Below are 19,686 nucleotides of genomic sequence, written 5' to 3' on the forward strand. Positions count from 1 at the left end.
TGAGTCTCTTTTCCAAGTCTCATGGCCAATTGTAGACCCTGAGAATAACCAGGAGTCATCGACTGATTCTGGGGTATTGTGGCCTGTACTACAAGTTGCCTTTAACAACCTAAGCATCGGTGGAACAGACAGGAGGTGTTAGACAGAAGCAAATTCTTTACAGCAAACTACGACAATTTATAATATGGAGTATGCTACTAAAACAGTCTCCAGATGTTCATGTGTGTTTGATTAATGCATACTGTTTGGTCTAGTATGTGTGTGGTTGGATAGTGCTTCTCTTACTGGTCAATTCTGGTATATGACTAAATGGAAAGATAAAAATAATATTTTTTACTCCATACCGAAATGTCTCACCTCTTCTTTCCATTTACCCATCGATCTAACTGTTATCTGAGTCCATCCCCTTCTCTTTTGAAGTCATTGATTTTTTTGGGAGGAAAGTTTGCAAGCAGAATCAAACAGCCACTTTGTGGGCCTGAGATGTGAATGTGGACAGGCTATTTAACTATGATAGGCATGGCAATTCAACCCTCATTTCATCCTACTAGAGATGCTATAGGCTAATATAGAGAAGAAATGGACTGCTTCTTCCTTATCATCTCAAAGATATCGAGCCCAATTATACTGGTGGAAATAAAATGAGCTATCTGAACCTGGATGGCACTTCAGCATTGCATTGTGGCAATGACTGTCTTGGTTTAGAGGTTAAATCTATTCTTCCCTCAGATGAACGTAAAGATTCTTCTCATTCCATTTTGAACAAGAGCTGAGGTTGTGGGGTGAGAGGTGGTGGGTGGAAGGAGCTTCAGTTGGTAATCTGCCAACATCAACATCTAGATTAAAATCATTAATTGACCTCATTGGTATTTGCAGGATCTTGTTGTCCACAAATGGGCTGCCAAATTTCCTCCTGTCACAACAGTGACAGAACTTCAGAAGTACATCATTGGCTGTAAAATGCTTTAGGATATCCTGAAGTTGGTAGAAGTGCTATATAAATACAAGGGTCTATGATCTCCTCATTACCTCCAGAGGTGCATTAAAACATTGTAGTGCAGCATGCCAACAATGGTTTTGATTGGGAGCTCACCACTTGGAAATTCAATAGCCCATGAGACCCAAGAACATCAGGAGCAACTGAATTGGTCTTGCACAAGGCTTTGCAAAAGTAACCAAATAAGTAGAGAGTTGCAGCTAGATCCAGAATGTCACAGACAAGGAGGCCTGGGGCTGTGGCAGAGGGTCATATATAGACCAGACAGTTAAGAATGCAGATGTCCTTTCCTGAAGGACAATAGTGAACAGATGTTTTATAACAATCCAGTGGTTTCACGATTACTACTACCCAGACCTAATTATTTAATTATTGTGAACGTGAATTCCCCAGGAGCTGTAGTGAGATTCGAACCATATCCATTACTCCAACCATTGGAGTATTGTTTTTGCTTGATATCCCAGAGCATCTTGATGCCCTGCTAAGTCAAGTGCTTCCTTGATGTCAAGGCAGTTGCTCTCCCTTCACTTCTCAAATTTCAATTCTTTGGATCATTTTTGAACCAAGTTTGGAAAGGGGTCTGGACCTGAGGGATCCTGACAAAATCCCAACTGGTTGTTGAGCAATTTCTTGGTGAATAAATGTCATTTGAAATCACTGATGTCTCCCTCACTTCACTGATCAAATTTTCTGCACATTTTATGAACAGTTTTTTCCCCTAAGCAATTTTCCACAATGTCATGTAGATTCTAGTTGTAATTATACTGGAATAGCTTGGAAAAAGAGGGATAGGTGCTTCTGGCTGGAGACGGATGAAGCATTTGCAGTCCTTCTCTTTCACATTCACAGGCTTGGCCCCACCATCGTTGAAGATGGGAATGTTCTTGGAGCTGCCTCCTCTTGTTGGCTGTTAGATTGTCCACCACTATCACTGCAAGACATGGTGGAACTGCAGAACTTAAGTCTGTCTATTGCATGATGTACTTGCTGTTTAAGATGCATGTAGTCCTGTGCTACTGCTTTACCTAATTTTTTAGTGCATCTGCTCCATAATGTCCTCCTGCTTTCCTCACTGAACCAGAGTTGCATCCCTTGGCTCAATTTTTATGATAGACTGAGAAGTTTGCCACGTGACGTGGATGCAGGTTGTGGTGAGATGTATTTGTTGCTGTTGCTGCTAGTCCGCTGCATCTCATGGATGCCCTGTTCTGAGCCTTATCCCATTAAGCATGGTGGCAGTGCCATGTAACATGAAATAGGGGTGGCCTTGGAGTATCTTCACCAAGGACTGTGCAGTGATCACTCCTACCAGATCCCCCATGAACAGATGCATTTGTCACAGGAAGATTGGTGAGAACAAGCTCAAGTGTGTTTAACTCAGTCCAAGATGAAGAGTCCAGAATGTCAAAACCTGAAATATCGACTGTCCATTTCCCTCCACAGATGCTGCCTGACCCGCTGACTTCCTCCAGTATTTTTTGTTTCTCCAGATTCCACTGTCTGCAGTCTCTCGTTCTCTGTTTATCCCTTGTGTTTTATTCACTACCTACAGGCAGATGCTGTCTGGCAGCAGTTCTTCAGGACTCAGCCACTGTGTCATGTGGTGGTGCCACTGGGCCACTCTTGGTAATGGATAGTGATGTCCCCCACCCAGAGTATATTCTGTGACCGTGCTATTTTTAGTGCTATGGTTCAACATAGAAGTACAGTGATTAATCAGCTGAAGACAGACAGTGGGTATTCTATCAGGAGGAGGTTTCCTTGCCTGTGTTTGACCTTGATACCGTGAAACTTCACATGGCTTGGAGGGAATGTTGAGAAACACCCAGGCTGCTCCTTCCTTCCTGTATACCACTCTGAGGGGGTTGCCTTGCTGGTGGGACCAAGGGACTGTGATGGAGGAGTTTGGTACATTGCCTGTAAGGTGCAATTCTGTAAGTATGACTAATATGTGGGACAGCTCTCCCAGATTGGACACCAGTGACCAGATGTTCATGAGGAATGTTTTGCAAGGACATCTGGGCTAGAAACAACTTTGCCATCTGCAAATTCATTGCCACAGTTGATGCTAAGTGATCGCTCTGGTTTTACGCTTATTCTGCTTTAGTATGATCGTTACGATACAACCAATGGCATCCGAGGCCAGTTCAAAGGGCAGTTAAGAGTCGATCATATTTCTACAACTAATTCCTCCCCTGAAAGGCATGATGGATTTTTTACAACAATCCAGTAGTTTAGTGATCACCATCATGGAGACAGTAATTATAAAAAGTCTGTGGTGAGATTTGAACTCACATCTCTGCATTACTGGTCCTCAAATTTAACCACTGTGCCACCAATGTACGTGACGATATGCAGTTTAACTTCAAGAAAAAGATGTTTTCCCACAGTGCCTTGGTAATTCATATAATGAAATGTCTAAGAGCCCATCACATCCTTTTCTAAGTGTAAGTGGTGACTGGAATTGCCTTAATGTACCATTCATCATTAATTAATGGTTTAATCCTAAAGGCTATCAAATTTGTTAATTGTATTGTGTCATTGTGTAGATGTGTGTGTGGCACATCTCAGTTCCTCAGGGTCATGTGATCCAGTTGTTATTTCACAACTTCAGCCTGGAGGCTGCTGCAGACTGTCGATATGACTTTGTGGAGGTACATGACCAAGCCAGCAGTAGTCCCAGCACACTGATGGGCAGGTAATATGTTCAAATTACCTACAAGGTGGAATTAAGAGGTGTAATTCAGTATAATAGTGACCTATCACCACTGGAGCAGAGAACTATCTTCAACATGGGAAAGTCAATGTGACAAGCACCTTGCACCTTTTGGGATCCAGTTATAAATCGACCACTGATAGAAATTCTCCATGTTCAGACGGGGAATGGATTATCTACAGACGAGCTGACCCACAGTCTCAAATGGGGAAGGAGGAGGGTTAGAATTGTATTCAGTTTCAGTCCTCCCTGAGCAGTATCTTACAGCCAAAAGGAGGGGGAAAGATGGTCAGAAGGATGTGAAATATGGATAGTCCTAGAGCCTCATAATACCCGCTTACTCTGAGTGGTGGTGGAGGAGGGGGAGGTACAGAACAGTGGTTGGTGGTGGTGGAGAGGAACATTATTTGTTTAAGAATTCTCGGTTACATAAGACTACACAGGCAAAGAAATGGAAACAAAAGGCCCCAAGTTTAACCGATCATTTTCTTTTAAAGATACTGTGGGGACTCCCTCCCTCCAACTCTGACGTCCCCCCAACATGAGATGTTGGTTCTTTTTGTGGCTGATGAGGGACAATCAGATGTGGGGTTCTTTGCCACCTATCAGGCTGTCAACAAGAGTGAAGGTAAGAAATGCTGCTGCCCCTTCATCTGTTCTTGCATTCAAAGAAGCTTTGTGCAATTATATTTATTAATCAATTCTATTTACTATTTTTGATATATTTTGCTTTCCTTCTTGGCTCTGCAATGTGCTTGAGAAAGAAAACAAGTCTCTCAGGACTGTTCGTGTTCTGCACCACTGATGACGTGTAATAATAAGTGTGCTGTTACCCTCAAAGGTGACCTTTAATACCTTGCAGAAGCAGATGTGGGCCCCACAGCCCCTGAAGCCTGCTCCACCATTGAGTAAGATCATGGCTGAATTTCTACAAAGCTATGTTCCTGCCTGATCCCGTGTCCCTTGGAGTCCAAAAATACAGTAATCTGAGCCCAGAATATACTCAACAATTGAGCATTCACCACTCTCTCAGGTAGTGAATTCCAAAGACTGGCAACCCTCTCCTGTTGTGATTATTAATATCCGTTCGATAGATGAAGCTGTGAGCTATGTGTACCAGTTAAGGTCGGTAAAGCCTTTTGTGAGGAGCTATTAGCTTACCATTTCACAGCAATTTCTTCAGGTGGAGACATAGATTAAAATTTCCAAATGGAATTCAAACACTGCCATGTTGTATCATTATTTCATGCCACATTGTTTCAGTGTAGAGTTTTCGACTTCCCTTTGATTTTCCACAAATTCCCCTTCTCTATCTATCCACCTTTTTATAAAGGAAAGAAAGTCAAAGAGGGAAAATAGAAATGGAGAAAGAGAAAAAGATTTTATTTTAAGCTCCTTTTTTTTCTTGCACTTCACCATCTCAAGATGCTCTAGAATTCTTCAGTCATAAAGTACATTTGAAGTGTGGATCCTTATAACATAGGTCTGTTCTCAGAAATGGAGGGAGTGGGCTAGACTTCATCAGGATGCTTCCACCAGGAATGAAACGGCTGATGGCTTGTGACATTAAAACCATTGTATGACATGACGGTGGCTTCAAAGTTCAAGGAGCTGGAGGAACAGAAATACAAAATGTATAGTTTGAGTCCCTTTTCCTTTGAATCAATCCCTTGCGTTTGTGTCAGTGATTTGTTATTACTTGGGTTGACTCAGAATCCAACATTCTTATTGACTCAAATTTTATGATATTTGGAGCAAATTAAGTTACATGTACTCGGCCTGGAGGCTCTCAGGAAGTCAGACTGAATTAAACCACTTACCCTGACCATTCTTCCTTGTTATTCTTTCTCAGTGGCATGCAGTCCTCATGAGTTCAGCTGTATAAATGGGCAGTGTGAAGCGATGCAGTGGGTGTGTGATGGCTGGAGTGACTGCTCAGACGGGAGTGACGAGATGAACTGCACTAATGTCACACATCTGCCTTATGGTATGTGCATGCGAGGATTTTAAATTGAACCAGGACACACAACTGCCCAACAAACTTAGTAATTTCTGGACAAGAAAATACTGAGATCCATATAGTTCATATTTATATTCCTGGTAGCAGTTTAATGCAATGTTAGAGTAGTCAACTACTGTAGAAATCAATCTCAATCAATTTGCATACAACAAGGGAGGCACTGTCTCACAGCTCCAGCCAATAGGTTTGATCCTGACATCCAGTGCTTTCTGTATGAAGTTTGCTTGTTTTCCCATGTGGGTTTCTCCTGGGCGACCTGGTTTCTTCCCACATCCTTAAGGGAGGTTCATTGATTACAGTAAATTATCCCTGGTATAGGTGGGAGGAGATAATGGGCATGTGAGAGAAAATAGGTTATGAGGGAATAAGTAGGGAATGGCATTGATGGGGTGTCATAAGGAAGCAGGAAATTTGAAACTCATATTTCCAAAGTCACTAGTTCTTCCCATAATACTACATCGCTATGAGGCAAATTACTCATGTAGCTCATATCACTCATTACTCATCCTAAAATATAATTTCCTGGACAAAGCCTGTATGAGTTGGACTTGAATTAATCAATACTAACTGCTTCCACATTTTGTTCTATAGGGTGACTGTGCTCTCATTGAAATACTATTTCTGCAAATTCATTTTAAATGTCCCTTCAAGTGCAGGTTGTGGTCTCTGCTTTATTTATAAATGTATTTTATAAGCTAAATGTCTGGAGAAATGTTTGTAAACTTGTGTTCAGTGGAGACACAGGCGACTGCAGATGCTGGAATCTGGAGGTATAAGTGCCTCCAGGATACAGAGATAAGTGGAAACGTTGGTCACCAGAGGTTAACCTTGCATTTATAGTTTTTTTTACAGTTTCATCAGGCTCTTATGATTCTTGCAGGACTTGGATAAAGTATCTTTTTTTTTTAAGTTCTCTATTTTTGAACTATATGGTGAACCTTATCACTTATTTCTTTGTACCTAGAAGTTTGGACATATTTATCCTTCCCTTGTCTCAAATTCCCTTTGTCATTGGCTCCTACTGGTCCACAGTTCCAAGCTGAAATTTATCTGAATGGTTCTGCATCATCTCAAGAATTCTCTCGTACCCATGCCAGCTGGCTGTTCTTCTTGTCTCTGTCGGTCTGCATGATAAGGTTATCCATAATGGCGATACTTTGGAGCTGCAGTATCCACTGATACCCTAGTAACAGGACTATGGATACCACAGTCAACCTGGCATCTTCTCATCGATGGCAATACTCAGCAGTATATATATGCCCAGGAGCAAGGTGGTCACAGAGATGAATGCAGCTGTTTCATAACATCAAAACCTGCCGTGAATATTTTGCTCCTCTTTTCCAGAAACTGCCTGTGAGAAGATTGAGGTGGAGATGTGTCAAGGACTCAGTTATAATGAAACTTCATTCCCTAATATCTGGCTTGGAATTCCAGATCAGAAAAGTGCTATTTCTACCCTGAAGGACTACAAGGTGAGAGAGCACAGCTATCCCTACTATATCTGCTGATGTGACACTGGCTGCTCAGCAGAATTCTCAATATAAAATAACGGTCCTCCAGTCTGTCCCATTACAGTGTGTCAAAGTGCACAGCTCTTAGTTCTTTTTTTAACTTCTGAAGTACATTGAGTTAGTTGATTTTGAGCTTGATGTAGAACAGCAATGCTGTTTTGATCATTTTAGCTCCCACGGCACTTTGAAGAGATACAAAATGTGTTGTGCATTAGAATTATCTGAGTGTTAAAGGGTAATAGATCTTTGCAGGGGAAAATGAAAAGCCAGGATGCTCTACTTTTGCAGGGAGAAGAAATAAATTAGGATATATCCCAAAGTAACATCACATTGTGAACAATGAGTTGTGAGAGATTCTGTTCAAACAAGTGCCTAGGAACATAATGAAATCTTCCAGTGTTGTAGCAGCTTGCAGAATCAGATTTATTACCTTGAGAATAATATGAAATTTGGATAAAATATTCAATCTTGCCTGCTTATGGATGCAATGTCATTGGAAAATCAGTGCAAATGCTCCTTGATGCCCAAAGGCAATCAAAGACACTTATCTTCACACCTCTGAAGTTATTCCCTTGCGTGCTGCTGCTCTTCACGGGGAACATTATCCCTCCATGGGCATGGGGAAGTGCAAGGTTCAGATGTATTGCTGCATCACACCACTTGGGGAAAACTGGATAAGAGCCATGTGTCAGGTTAAGAACAAGTTTTAAGGTGAATCACATATTAGTTAATCTTGGTTTGTAAATTACAGAATCAAGTTGAAAATTAAGGATCTGTAACTTCAGGCGCTAATGAATAATGATCTCAATCAGTGAAGCAAGATTATTGAGGTACACAGATCCAGTGTTAAGGTGGTGAGATCCTGCTCCCAAGCTGATATTTATTCCAAATCCTTTCAGTGGGGTAAATTACATTGCTAAATCACTGTTTCATGCTGTTTATTTGTGATTCGTGGTTTCACATTTCCTTTCCACTCTTGTCAGCTTTCTGCTGGATGGTTGGGTGTTTGATCCAGTCGGTCAGGATCCCAGTACTGATGACTCTGATCTGCTCTATTTGTGACTTGGATGTCATATCACTAACAGCCCATTCTTTCATTTTAACAGCTCCTGACGGGCTTGGTTTGCTATGAGAATCTTCGCCTGCTGACTTGCAGCATCTTTGTGCCCAAATGCACATGGGATGGCGGTGTCGTACCACCTTGCCAGTCTCTCTGTCTATCCGCTGAGAAACAATGCCAGCATTCACTGGAGTCTCTAGGCATAATGTGGCCTTTTAACTGCAACCTTTTTCCGGATTCTGATGACCCCATTGAATGCGTGAGACCTTAGATGAAAATATAACACCCTAATCCAATCCATACCGACATCCATTTTGGCTCCAGAAAGAGAAATTGTTTTAACTGCAACTCAATAACACAACGTTTGGGAGACCACATGGACAAGTTTCGTTAAATGCTAACTACACATTTCTTTGTTAAAGTAAAGAACTCTGAAATTTTTTAAAGTCCCTTCCATGTGAAGTTTTATTCTATCTTTGCCAAGACAAAGACCCTTGACTATCTGAGTGGCCTTAAGGTTGGAGATAGATGAATGTGAGGCTGGATTATCACAGCTACTGTAAATTGGGAATACTTGTGTTGGAACAATAATTTTTGTTTCAAGGCAGTGCAAACTACAGCAAAAGAGTTTTCAGAAAGCCAATTATTATCCAAAACAAGGACATATTTTGCAGTTATGAAGACTCTGAGATGGAATTTGTAATATGTTGTTAAAACACAGGTGAAGGTGGGGCTTACCATGGTGGCCTATGCCAGTTTGTGCTAGGCTCCCAGACTGTGATATCCTAACATCCACAAAGACCTTTACTCTGTGATCTCCCATCATTTTTGGATCCCATGGCGATCACAGAAAAAAAATCTATGGTTGTGGTGTGTGGGTAAATATGATTGGTGAGAAAGACTGGGGTGGGAAAATGATCACGGGGAGGGAGGTGAATTGATACCTCAAGGATGTAAATGGAATTAGTTTGGAATTATCTCATCTGACTGGGTGCTGTGGGTTTTTCCCAGTCCCTGTATAAACTGTTTACTTTGAACATTTTATATCCCCAAAACTTTCTGATAGAAAAAAAATGCTGATCAAGCCTATACACACACCTTCTTGGCCAAGTGATATCCCATATATTTTATGATTTTAACTTGCATAGAGTGCAAAGCCAGCATAATTGTCTCCCAAAAGGTGCCTTACATTAAAATCGCCTCTTGTGTGTCATTCAGAACCCTGAAATCAACTGCCCCCAAAATTCAGCTGATGACTGCACAACGTAGTCCAGCACCAAGCCACACAGACCAGGGAGGTTCTGGGTTTGATGCAAAACCTGTACAAAGTCAGCTAATGAAGAGTGATAACTTATCTTTAGTTATGTAAGGAGTCAGCTTTGTCAGGAGACAATAGAAGAAAATTGTGGAAAATGGTGAACTGAAAGATAGCTTGACAAAGACTACTTTTAACACCAAATAATATTCAGTAAAAATTAGCTGTGTGACATATAATTTTACCAATTTGTATAACTGATTCAATTTAAGTATATAAATGAATTTTATTTTAGTGGGGTTCAGTTACTGTCCATTTTGACATCCCTTGTACTGTCAAATAAGTAGAATAAAATAATTTAGAAAGTACTTACATTTATATGAAAATCAAGAAACTACAGATGATGGAATTCTGAAACAAAGACCTGAAAGGTCTTCAGTCTGAAACCTTAACTCTGATTTTCCACAGATGCTCTCTGACCTGCTGTTTCCAGCATTTTCTGTGTTTGTCTTGCATTTATGTAGGGTCTTGTCACATTTCTCAGAAACACATCATGCATAATAAATTAAGTTATTTGACTCCTAGTCTATCTTTCATGGCATCTTGACCCAAGGACAGGGAGGTATTTTCAAATAATACTTTTTTCATTCTTGCATAGTCTTGGGTGAGCCCAGGTTACTGGTTTAACATTATTTAAAGGATAACATTTTGGTTGATGTAGCACTTCTCCCATGTTGGAATATAATGTTCTCTTGGAATATTGTTATTGATTCTTGGAGTAGGACTGAATACTCAGAGAACAATGGGTTTAGAATATATGTACAACAGCTTCAATTATCTGTTTTAGTTAATACACATTACCCTTAAAAAAATTAATCTGGAAAGAGGAACTGTCCCTGTGAGAATAGTTTTTTCTTTATTCATTCAATTCCAGACTGAAACACCACTCTTTACTCAGTCTGTTTCCAGCCTCTGTCTTTTCTTGCCCTGCTGTTTCTGGCTCTGCCTCTGAGCGCATCAACCATTTCCTGGAGTCAGAGCCTATGAGCAAGAGAGTTTTCTCATTCCCTTTGAACTGAGCCGAGTGGTGGAGCTGTCTGATCAGGAGACTTTGGGACTGCTAAGAGCCATACTGACACCGCTGTGGGCATCAACAAGCTATCATCACACTCACACTTCTCGCAGAAGTAAAACAGTACCCGTTCATGGTGAGTTACTTAACGTATTTCTTGAGGGGTCTCTTTTTTTGTTTCCATGGGATCAGAGGATTGGAACTTTAAATCTTATTAACAATATGAACACTTCCTGTACATGCTCCAGCTGTTAGAGATCGTGTCCCAGATGTTGGCTGTGTGTCGAGTTAAAAATATTTTCTGTGGAGATATTAGAGTGCAGTCTGGAGGGTTTTAACTTTTGCTTATATGGTCTCCCATCATATAGGGCTATTGTATATTGTAATAAATAGTTGAGAGCATGAAAAGAGCTTAACTATTAAGTGAAATGACAGTTTATGTTTTAAAGGACTTGGAGTTGGCACCATGAAGAATATTTTAATGGTTACTTTAAATTTCTGAGGCAAAGAAAGTGTTGACTGGGATGATGTCCACATTGTCAGAATGATCTATTTCGCTCATTGCATGTGTTTGTAAAGAGATGATTAAAAAGGTTTTCTAGATTTTTATAAAACTTCATTGCTGGCCGATGTATGTTAATTGTTTGTTTTGTATCCAGTTTAAACTTATATTAACAGAAATGAGATTGCTTTCATCAAAACATTTCTAAACACTACTGGGAAATAATGAGAGGCTCTCAGAGCTGACCCTGAACTTCCATTAAAGGGCCTCAGCTTTCCTGTCGGACAGCTGCATTTACCTCATTTAATGGAGGACTCCTAACCTGCAACTTCTGGTTAAGGTTCCAGTTCTGTTCCCTGGTCAATGAGGAGCAGCTTGTTTGCATTCCAAAACCTGTTTTGTTAATGTTCACTAATTGGTATCCTGTGGGATAAAACAAAGATCATTACTAGTTAAGCAGATGGTACCTTAGATGACATGATGAGGGTTAACAGTATCCTTATTTTCTCTCTTCAGAATCCCAACTGCCCCCTCCTCACCCCACCCATCCTGTTCTTAAAGAGTGGAAGAAAATATTTCTAGAAATTCAAAAGTGGCCTTTAGAGTGTGCACAGATGCAAGGTGCTGGTGACTGCCTTGTACACTGGCCCACTACAACGAACTTGCATTGTAATGGAGGTGCAAACGGGCATTGCATATTTGCTCAGCCAAACATGTGCCACTTGATCCTCCTTTTCTGAGGCTAAGCTCAAAAGTCATTGGCTACAGGCACAATGGAGGGGGTAGAGAGGGTGGGGAGGGGGAATGGACCGGGGATAGTTCATTGTGGGTAGGAGGAGGGGATCGGAGGTTGGGACAATGTTGTTGAGGGTGGAATATCAGAACAGGAAATTCATTTTGGAGGGGGAGGCGTGAACAGGTGAAGGTGACTGAGATTGTCAGATTGTTGGGCAAAGTGGGATTGACAGACTGGGTTCGGAAGGGGAGCAATTCAAGTCAACAGCATCATGGTGGTGAATTGGGATCAGCAGCATTGGTTGGGATGAGGTGGGACCAGAACTGGCAGCATCCAAGGGCTTGGCTCCCACATTGAGGGTGGGGAGAAGGGCTGGTACTGGTTTGGGACTGGCAGAATTGTAAGTGGGGGGGGGGAACTGGCTTGACAGTGAGGGCAGGGACAGGAATTGGATTTGCATCATTAGAAGGAAAGATTAGAACTGGAGGCCTGGCAGCACCTTGGGGGGAGGGGGTGAGGGGGATGATGGAGGGTGCAGTAAATAGGATGCAGCTTCAGATGCAGAGGATCGGTACTGGCAGCATTGGGGGTGACTTCAAGGTTGAAGGAGCCTTCAGCCCAGGAGATGGTAGGGGCTGGGGTCTGCCTGGAGATCGATTAGAGCTTGTCATTTTAGTGCAAGTGGGGAAGGGAGGGTCTTGGTTAAATAATTTACTTACCTTGCAAGCTTTGTAGTCTGGCATGACAGTTTTAACATCATATTGCCCTGGAGTGCCCAGTGACTGTACCCCTGGAAAACATGGCCCAAGTTCTCCTGCAGAAACAGTGCTCCACAGGGAATGATGTCATTTTCATGCATCCCCAGCACGGAAATAGGTGTCAGGTACTCAATGGTGACTCATGATAGGAAGAGCTTGTTGACTTATTTTGATCGACACAAAATGACCTAGAATTCATTGTTAGAATGCTTCACTCAAGAAAATAAACTTTCAATTGCAAAATGCTTAAAGTGTGCAGTTGAATTTCCAGGCAATACTGTAATCTTATTCTTCTGCCTGACAGAAATAAGATAGAAATCCAAGTTACCTTAACATCCAGTCAACCTGTCAGTCCAACACACATCAGACCTTTGGTATTACACCCCAATATCTTGACACCGTATTACCCCAGGAAGATGATGCCATTATACCAACATGCTGTCACCCTGACAATATCATCCTGACACTTTGACACACATCTTGTCACCATGACATTCCTTCAGTGACAATTAGTCTCACTGATGTTCCATCATCACAAGACCCAGACACTTCATTATTCTATCACCCCCAATACCACATTGCTCTGACAACATGACAAACCATCACTCTAATGCTGTCACCCTGACAGCCCACAATTCTTCAGGAAAATTGGGGAAGTGAAGATGCACATTTGTGGAACAAATGTTCAAAAATGAACTAAAATAGAGGCAATATCACACAGCACGGAGGTTGTTCTGCCAGTTTGGTCATACGAGGCTCGTTCAAAGAGCTATGCATCGGGAATATTGTCCTGGCCCTTTCCCCATAACATTGTAATTCTTTTCTCTTGTCAGATATTTATCCAATTTCCTTTTGAATGTAACTATTGAATTTGTTTCACTAACTTTTTAGGCAGCACATTTAAGATCATAAGAACTTGACAGCTAAAAATATTTTACCTCAACAACCCTTTGCTTCTTTTGCTGGTTTCTTAAAACTGTGTCTTCTGTTACGGACCCTCCTGCAAGAGAAATCTTTTTGTTTGTTATTTACTCTAAAATTCCTTAATGATTCTAAATGTCTATTAAATTTTCCCTCAATCTGCTTGGTGTAACAAGGAGAACAATCCCAGTCTCACACGATGAAAGGCTGTTATACAGTACCTTATTCAGAGTGGTAGAAGGCATATATGGCACCCTTGCCTTCAGAGGTTGAAGCATTGAATATAAAAGTTAGGATGTAATGTTGCAACTTTACAAAACACTGGTTAGACCACACTTGGGGTATTGTGTGCAGTTTGCTGGAGAGAGTGCAGAGGAGATTCATCAGGATGTTGTCTGGATTGGAGGACTTTAGTTATGAGGAGAGATTGGACAGGCTGGGCTTGTTTTCCCTCTATGACTCTAAAGCTGCACTGTACTTTTCTAGGGTGTTGACATCCTTCCTGAAGCTGGTGTTCAAACAGTACACCTGCCAAGGCCTAACTGTAGCTCCTTTTATCTCTACAGGACCAGACTTTCTTCACAAGCCTCGGAATGACTCCTATTACCTTGTTCCTTTTGTTCTGCTTGCTGTCACGTGCGTCACCCAACAGTGCAGAAAACGTATTTACTGGATTTTGTCCTGGTCAGCCGGGAATTCCAGGAACTCCGGGACGGAATGGGCATCCAGGGCTGGCAGGGCGGGATGGGAGAAATGGGAGGGATGGAATGCCTGGAGCACCGGGAGAGAGAGGTGAAACAGGGAAACCAGGTAAGCCTCAGTAATGAGGATTGTGTGACATTCCTGGTTGCTAATGTCACATCATACTTTTATATTACAATCAATACCTAAATTGGAATTAGGAATTAATTTTAAGATGACAAGGCTCAGAGTAGTTGAATTTTCTTTCGATGAAGACCAACATGGTTGTCTAGTTTCCCATGAATGAGTTGCATGCCAGTGCTCCTGCTCCAGGGCATTTGAATAAGATAACATGACGATACTGTCTGTGAATGCCAGGATTAAGAGCAGAGAAATAAGCCAAAATTCAAACTGTCTATAGAATGGGTTGCCATAGTTAGTTTTGTGTTCTAAGTGTTGAACTTTGCTTTTCACCCTTCATCGCCAGAGTTCCTCAACAGATGAAAATCAAAGGGAGACTTGGATGGGCAGGACTTTGTGAGCTAGGTCTTGGGTGGCAGAGTTTTGGATGAATAAGTTTACAGAGGGTACAACCAGGAATAGTCAACTCTAAAGGCAAAAAGAATGTTTCAGCAGTGGTGAGCTGAAGAAAGGGTGAAGTCAAGTGATGCTGCAGAGGTGGTATTTGGTTTACTTAGTAATGACATGGATATGTTCTTTGGATCAAATATGACACCAAGGTTTCTGACAGCCTGGTTCACGTTCACACAGTTGCCAAGGAGAGGGATGGGTTTTGCACACGGGGATTGATATTGCAATAGAGCCCAAAGATCATGAATTCAATATATAGTTGTAAGAAATTTCTGCTCATTCAGTTCTGATCTGAAAATTTAGAGACAAGTGAAAGATTGGAGAGGTGAGGTTGACCTGGATGCCTTCAGCGTACATGTGGAAACACAAGCTGTGTTTTCAGACAATGTTGCTGAGGTGCAGCATATAGATGAGAAATACAGAAGTAACTGAGCAAAAGCAGAGAGGAAATAAGAATTAATCCAGGAGGTGCAGTTCTGTTCAGATTGGCAAGAGTTGTTAGGCATTAGAGGATAAATGGAGTGGTCTGTTGTGTGAAGGGCAGCGGGCAGGTCAAGATGTTGATGAAGGGTCTTTGACCTGAAATGTCAACTCTATTTCTCTTTCCACAAATACTGCCTGACCTGCTGAACATTTCTGGCATTTTCTGTTTTTGTTTCAGATTTTCAGTATTTGGCAGTTATTTTGATTTTCAAGAAATTGAGGGACAGTTTACCTTCGTTACACTCATAAGCTACTTTTGTGACTTTGATGTGAACATTTTGGTACAGTGGAATCCTGGCTGGAAGGATTTAACCTTGCAAAGTTTTCCTCCCAGAATAAAGGCAGAACCACAAAGTAAGGTGCAACATCCAGCCACATGCTTCTTGCCTTGGCTGTTTGGTTCCAATAATTTGTTTATTACTGCCACTGCTGATGGGGCATGTCCTGAACACTATAGTCCTTCATTTTGGTCAATGTAATTACAAAGCTTTCTTGAGGTCACATACTGGAGATGGACATATTTTGCTGATGTATCACAACACATTAGCAGAGATTGCATCTCCACACTTCATAACAAGTTCACAGCTTGCTTCTGTAAATAAAACCTTATTTCCATCCCCCTACTTTTGATCAGTGTTAGGTTGCTTGCTTCTGTTCTTAATTAAATTCAGCTGGAAGTTTAAAATGGGGTAGGCAGAAGTGTCTGAGGCCTGGCAGGAGTGATTACTGTAACTCTGGAATTTTATTTTATTTTCTAAAGGAAGTTAGAAAAAGCCTCTGGGACTGATTTATTTTTACGCTGATCAAACGCTCCTATCGTTTTTCAAATGATGCTACACACTTTACTTGGACGCTGTGATTTGTACATTTCATTGATTTACTGAACCAGAGACTTTAAACATTAGAAAATACAGTTTTCTCCTCTCTGTTGTTGAAGCTTCTGACTTCTGCTGATGCAGGCTCCAGAAGCATTGCCCTGCTCCAGTGAGCACTCTAACTATGTCCAGGCAATAACTGCTACCGGGGTCCTTGGCGGGGAATAAGAATAAGGTTTTCTGAAACAGCACAACTAGCCAGTAAGTCCCAGTAAAGCCAGGTTAACACTTCAACAACTATAATTTTTCCTGAATGGTGTAAAATGTCTCAAGGCACACAACAGCAGCATTGTAAAACCAGATTTGATACCACCGTCCCCTAAAGTGAGATTAGAATAGGTGACCAAAAGCTCAGCCAAAGAGGCAGTTTTAAAAGGCATCTAAATGGAAGAAAGGTGGAGAGATTTAGGGAGAATTCCAAAGCTTAGGGCCCAGGCAGCTGAATGCACGATTACTGCTGGTGGGGTGAAGGGAGTGGCAATATACTTGAGCACTGGATTGAAGGAGAACAGAGCTCTTAAATGAATATAGGGATCTAGATAACATCCAACCCCTTTTCTAATAGAGTATCGTACCTGATAATGTTATGCATCTTTGAGCTAAACATGCTGACCAAACTGCTGATTTGCAGTTTCTTCTTTATGCTATTTGACTGTAAAATGCATTTTCACTACAACCAGTCCCAGGCCATATCCAACAACCACACACCTGAATCACTCTTTATACCCCAATCCTGTGAGCGCTAGGATAATTATATCAATTCAGTTGGGGCCAAGAACACAACGTTATCAATTCCTGCTCTGTACAGTCCAGTGCTCCATTAACTGGTATACAGTATTTAGTCGCTGAGCATTTAAAAGAAGTTAGGCTTTTAATTTGAAGTGATGAATGTGGTAAAAGACTTAGTTTCAGGCATGTTCAGTTCAACTAACCCACTGCTTAAGTTACAGGGTAGAACTAATCGAATTCTTATCCTCTGATATTCATCCACTTGAGGAAAGAGACAGCAGTCCAAATATTTCACATGGTTACTTGTATTAAATAATCTTGGTACGCCCAATAGGTTTAATGTTCTCATTATGAATGAAACAAATGACTGTAACTTGGTCAGTGGAACTTTTTTTGTATTCAACAACTTGTGTTCTCATTGGCAATAATATAAAGGCAAAATCTGCCACAGTCTCAATAGAAAGTGCTGCAGTCGAACTGAAAGTATTTAAGCAATGGATCTGAGGTTCGTTAATCTCTACTTACCTGATTTATCTTTTTGTTCCTTCACGAACAGAGCTGTTGCAATGATGCTCCTCATTTATAACCTTCATCTTTTTACAATTACTCTTAAATCCTCTGTTTTCTCTTCAATTCCACCTGCCACCCATTGTACCAAGATGCAGCCACCTAAATCTAGTCCCACTTCCACTTTAAATTCCATTGCTGCTTTTCTAACTATGTTGAAGATTAAATAAAGTAGTTAAAATAAATGACCTGAGATTTATCAGTGGGGCGCTGAGTATGAATGCAGAAGTGATGCTACACCTGTAAGTGTCAACTATTAGTTGTGACCAAGGATTGTCAGTGCAACACCTGCATCATAAAGCAGCAAAAGGATAAACCAGGTGTTGGCTGGCCACATTGAGAAGGTGTCAAAGTCACAGAAAAGGAGCTGGGCATTCACTGCTTGGCATCAGAGCTGGAAACCTTTCAGTGATGAGGAGAGATTAAAAAAAAAGGTACTTGGACTCTCCTCTGGAGCAGAGAGTAAATCAATAACTAAATGGAATAAAATATAATTATGGGAGAATTTAGGAAAACATCCAATCAAAAACAATCCTAGAAGCATTCTTAACATCTTTTGAAAGAAGTGGATGAAAAGGAAAAGTTGCACAGGATGGACAGAAGCGATGGAGAGAGCACTGTCAGAGATCTGGCATAGTTACGATGGACCAAATGTCCTCCTGGTACGAGGTAAGGTTCTATGATGCACCTTAACCCAAGTCACGAGGAGTGAGCCGAGCTCAATGAACATTCTCAGGAGTAGGGTGGTTGTGGGCTTTCTGAATTAAACAGAACATTGTTGCAACTTTTCTACACTGTTGTTCTGTTCTTACTGTGGATGAGGTGGGGGGGGGGGTGGTGATGGAAATGGGAGCTGTGGTGATGGGGCTATAGATGTGGAGGGGGAGAAAGGGAGAGTTTGATTGCAATAATCTAATTCATGATTTTGTTTTTCAGGCTTACCTGGGCCTAAGGGGGAGCAGGGTGATGATGGGATGCCCGGGCAAGCTGGTGAGAAGGGAGTCAAAGGGGATAGCGTGATCAGCTACAACTCAGCATTCAGTGCAAAACGTTCCAAGACTCACATCTTCCCCCTGACTGAGGAGCCGGTGCAGTTCGATGTGGTTCTGCACAATGATCAGCACCACTACAACCCGGCGACAGGGAAGTTCACCTGTGAGATTCCGGGCCTCTACTACTTCGTGGTTCACTCCACAGTGTTCAGAACCAGCCTGCAGTTTGACATCATGAAGAACAATGTGACCGTCTCCTCCTTTTTCCAGTACTACGCCAACTGGCCAAAGCCCGTCTCACTATCAGGTGGAGCCCTCATCCACCTGGACCCCAAGGACCAGGTGTGGGTGCAGGTGGCAGTGGGGGAGTACAATGGAATTTACTCCAGCACAAAGACAGACAGTACCTTCACTGGGTTTTTACTCTATTCTGACTGGAAAAATGCTCATTTACTAGTTTAATATCCAGTATTTCTGCTCACTGCTGCACCTTGCATGGATTGTACTTAACATCAAACTGAATTTTAAAGACACTATCATTAGATACATTATCATTAGAGATTTACTGCATCTCTCTTCATAATGTCTTTGGCTTTAGGGTTAGCATTTTCCCAAAATGTACATCAGACTTGAAGTCTGTTTATATAATGAAATTCTTTATAATCCCAATTACTTCATTGTCTCAGTATGTTGGTCCTGATGTTATTCTCAGCAGCGTTCAGCTCAGTTTCAATACAAAGATAAAGGAGGTGGGGAGTTCTTGCTGATATTTAGTGTTTCCTCAGAGAAGAGGAAGCTGGGGTCCACATCTGGCTCATGATTGGTAATGTCATAGCAGGGATGCAGGGAGACACTTCTGTTCCTACAAGCTCAGCCCTCTCAGACACAACCAGGAGATTAGAAAAAGGCAAAGTAAGGTCATCCCTTCTCAATCTCCCCATTGATATGTGGGTCTGAACCTTCTCTTTGCTGAGCAGGCAGTATAACTGGAGGTTGCTAACCCTTGTTCTCAAGCAAGAAAGTTGTGCTTCACCTTTTTAAAAATCTCTACTTGGGTCTCAGTCAGAGCATTGTGGATAACTCTGGACACCACATTGGGGGAAGACATCTGCACTTTGTGGAGGGTACACAGGAGAGTTACCAGGATGATACCAAAGGCGAAGGCCTTCAGTTATGTAGGGAGACTGGAGATGGGATCGTTCTCCTTAGGACGGAGAAAA

The 19,686-nt window shown here is 41.6% G+C and overlaps 2 protein-coding genes across 2 annotated transcripts in view; both read left to right on the forward strand.

Annotated features, from left to right (window-relative positions):
* mfrp (membrane frizzled-related protein) overlaps window positions 1-10,084 on the forward strand; it is a 35,721-nt gene extending 25,637 nt beyond the window's left edge. Inside the window, exons 9-13 of the mRNA XM_052039705.1 lie at window positions 3,547-3,695; window positions 4,211-4,341; window positions 5,566-5,700; window positions 7,078-7,205; window positions 8,351-10,084. Coding sequence (XP_051895665.1) covers window positions 3,547-3,695; window positions 4,211-4,341; window positions 5,566-5,700; window positions 7,078-7,205; window positions 8,351-8,575 — 768 coding nt within the window. The 3' untranslated portion in view covers window positions 8,576-10,084. The remainder of the gene's footprint in view (window positions 1-3,546; window positions 3,696-4,210; window positions 4,342-5,565; window positions 5,701-7,077; window positions 7,206-8,350) is intronic.
* A 142-nt stretch (window positions 10,085-10,226) lies between these two features.
* c1qtnf5 (C1q and TNF related 5) lies at window positions 10,227-19,135 on the forward strand. Its single transcript, XM_052039866.1, has 3 exons — window positions 10,227-10,767; window positions 14,115-14,358; window positions 18,411-19,135. Exons 1-3 carry the CDS (start codon window positions 10,765-10,767, stop codon window positions 18,926-18,928), a joined length of 765 nt encoding a protein of 254 aa, XP_051895826.1. The 5' UTR covers window positions 10,227-10,764; the 3' UTR covers window positions 18,929-19,135.
* Window positions 19,136-19,686: the final 551 nt, after the last annotated feature.

This window comes from Pristis pectinata, chromosome 27 (genome assembly GCF_009764475.1).
Source record: "Pristis pectinata isolate sPriPec2 chromosome 27, sPriPec2.1.pri, whole genome shotgun sequence".
NCBI lineage: Eukaryota > Metazoa > Chordata > Chondrichthyes > Rhinopristiformes > Pristidae > Pristis > Pristis pectinata.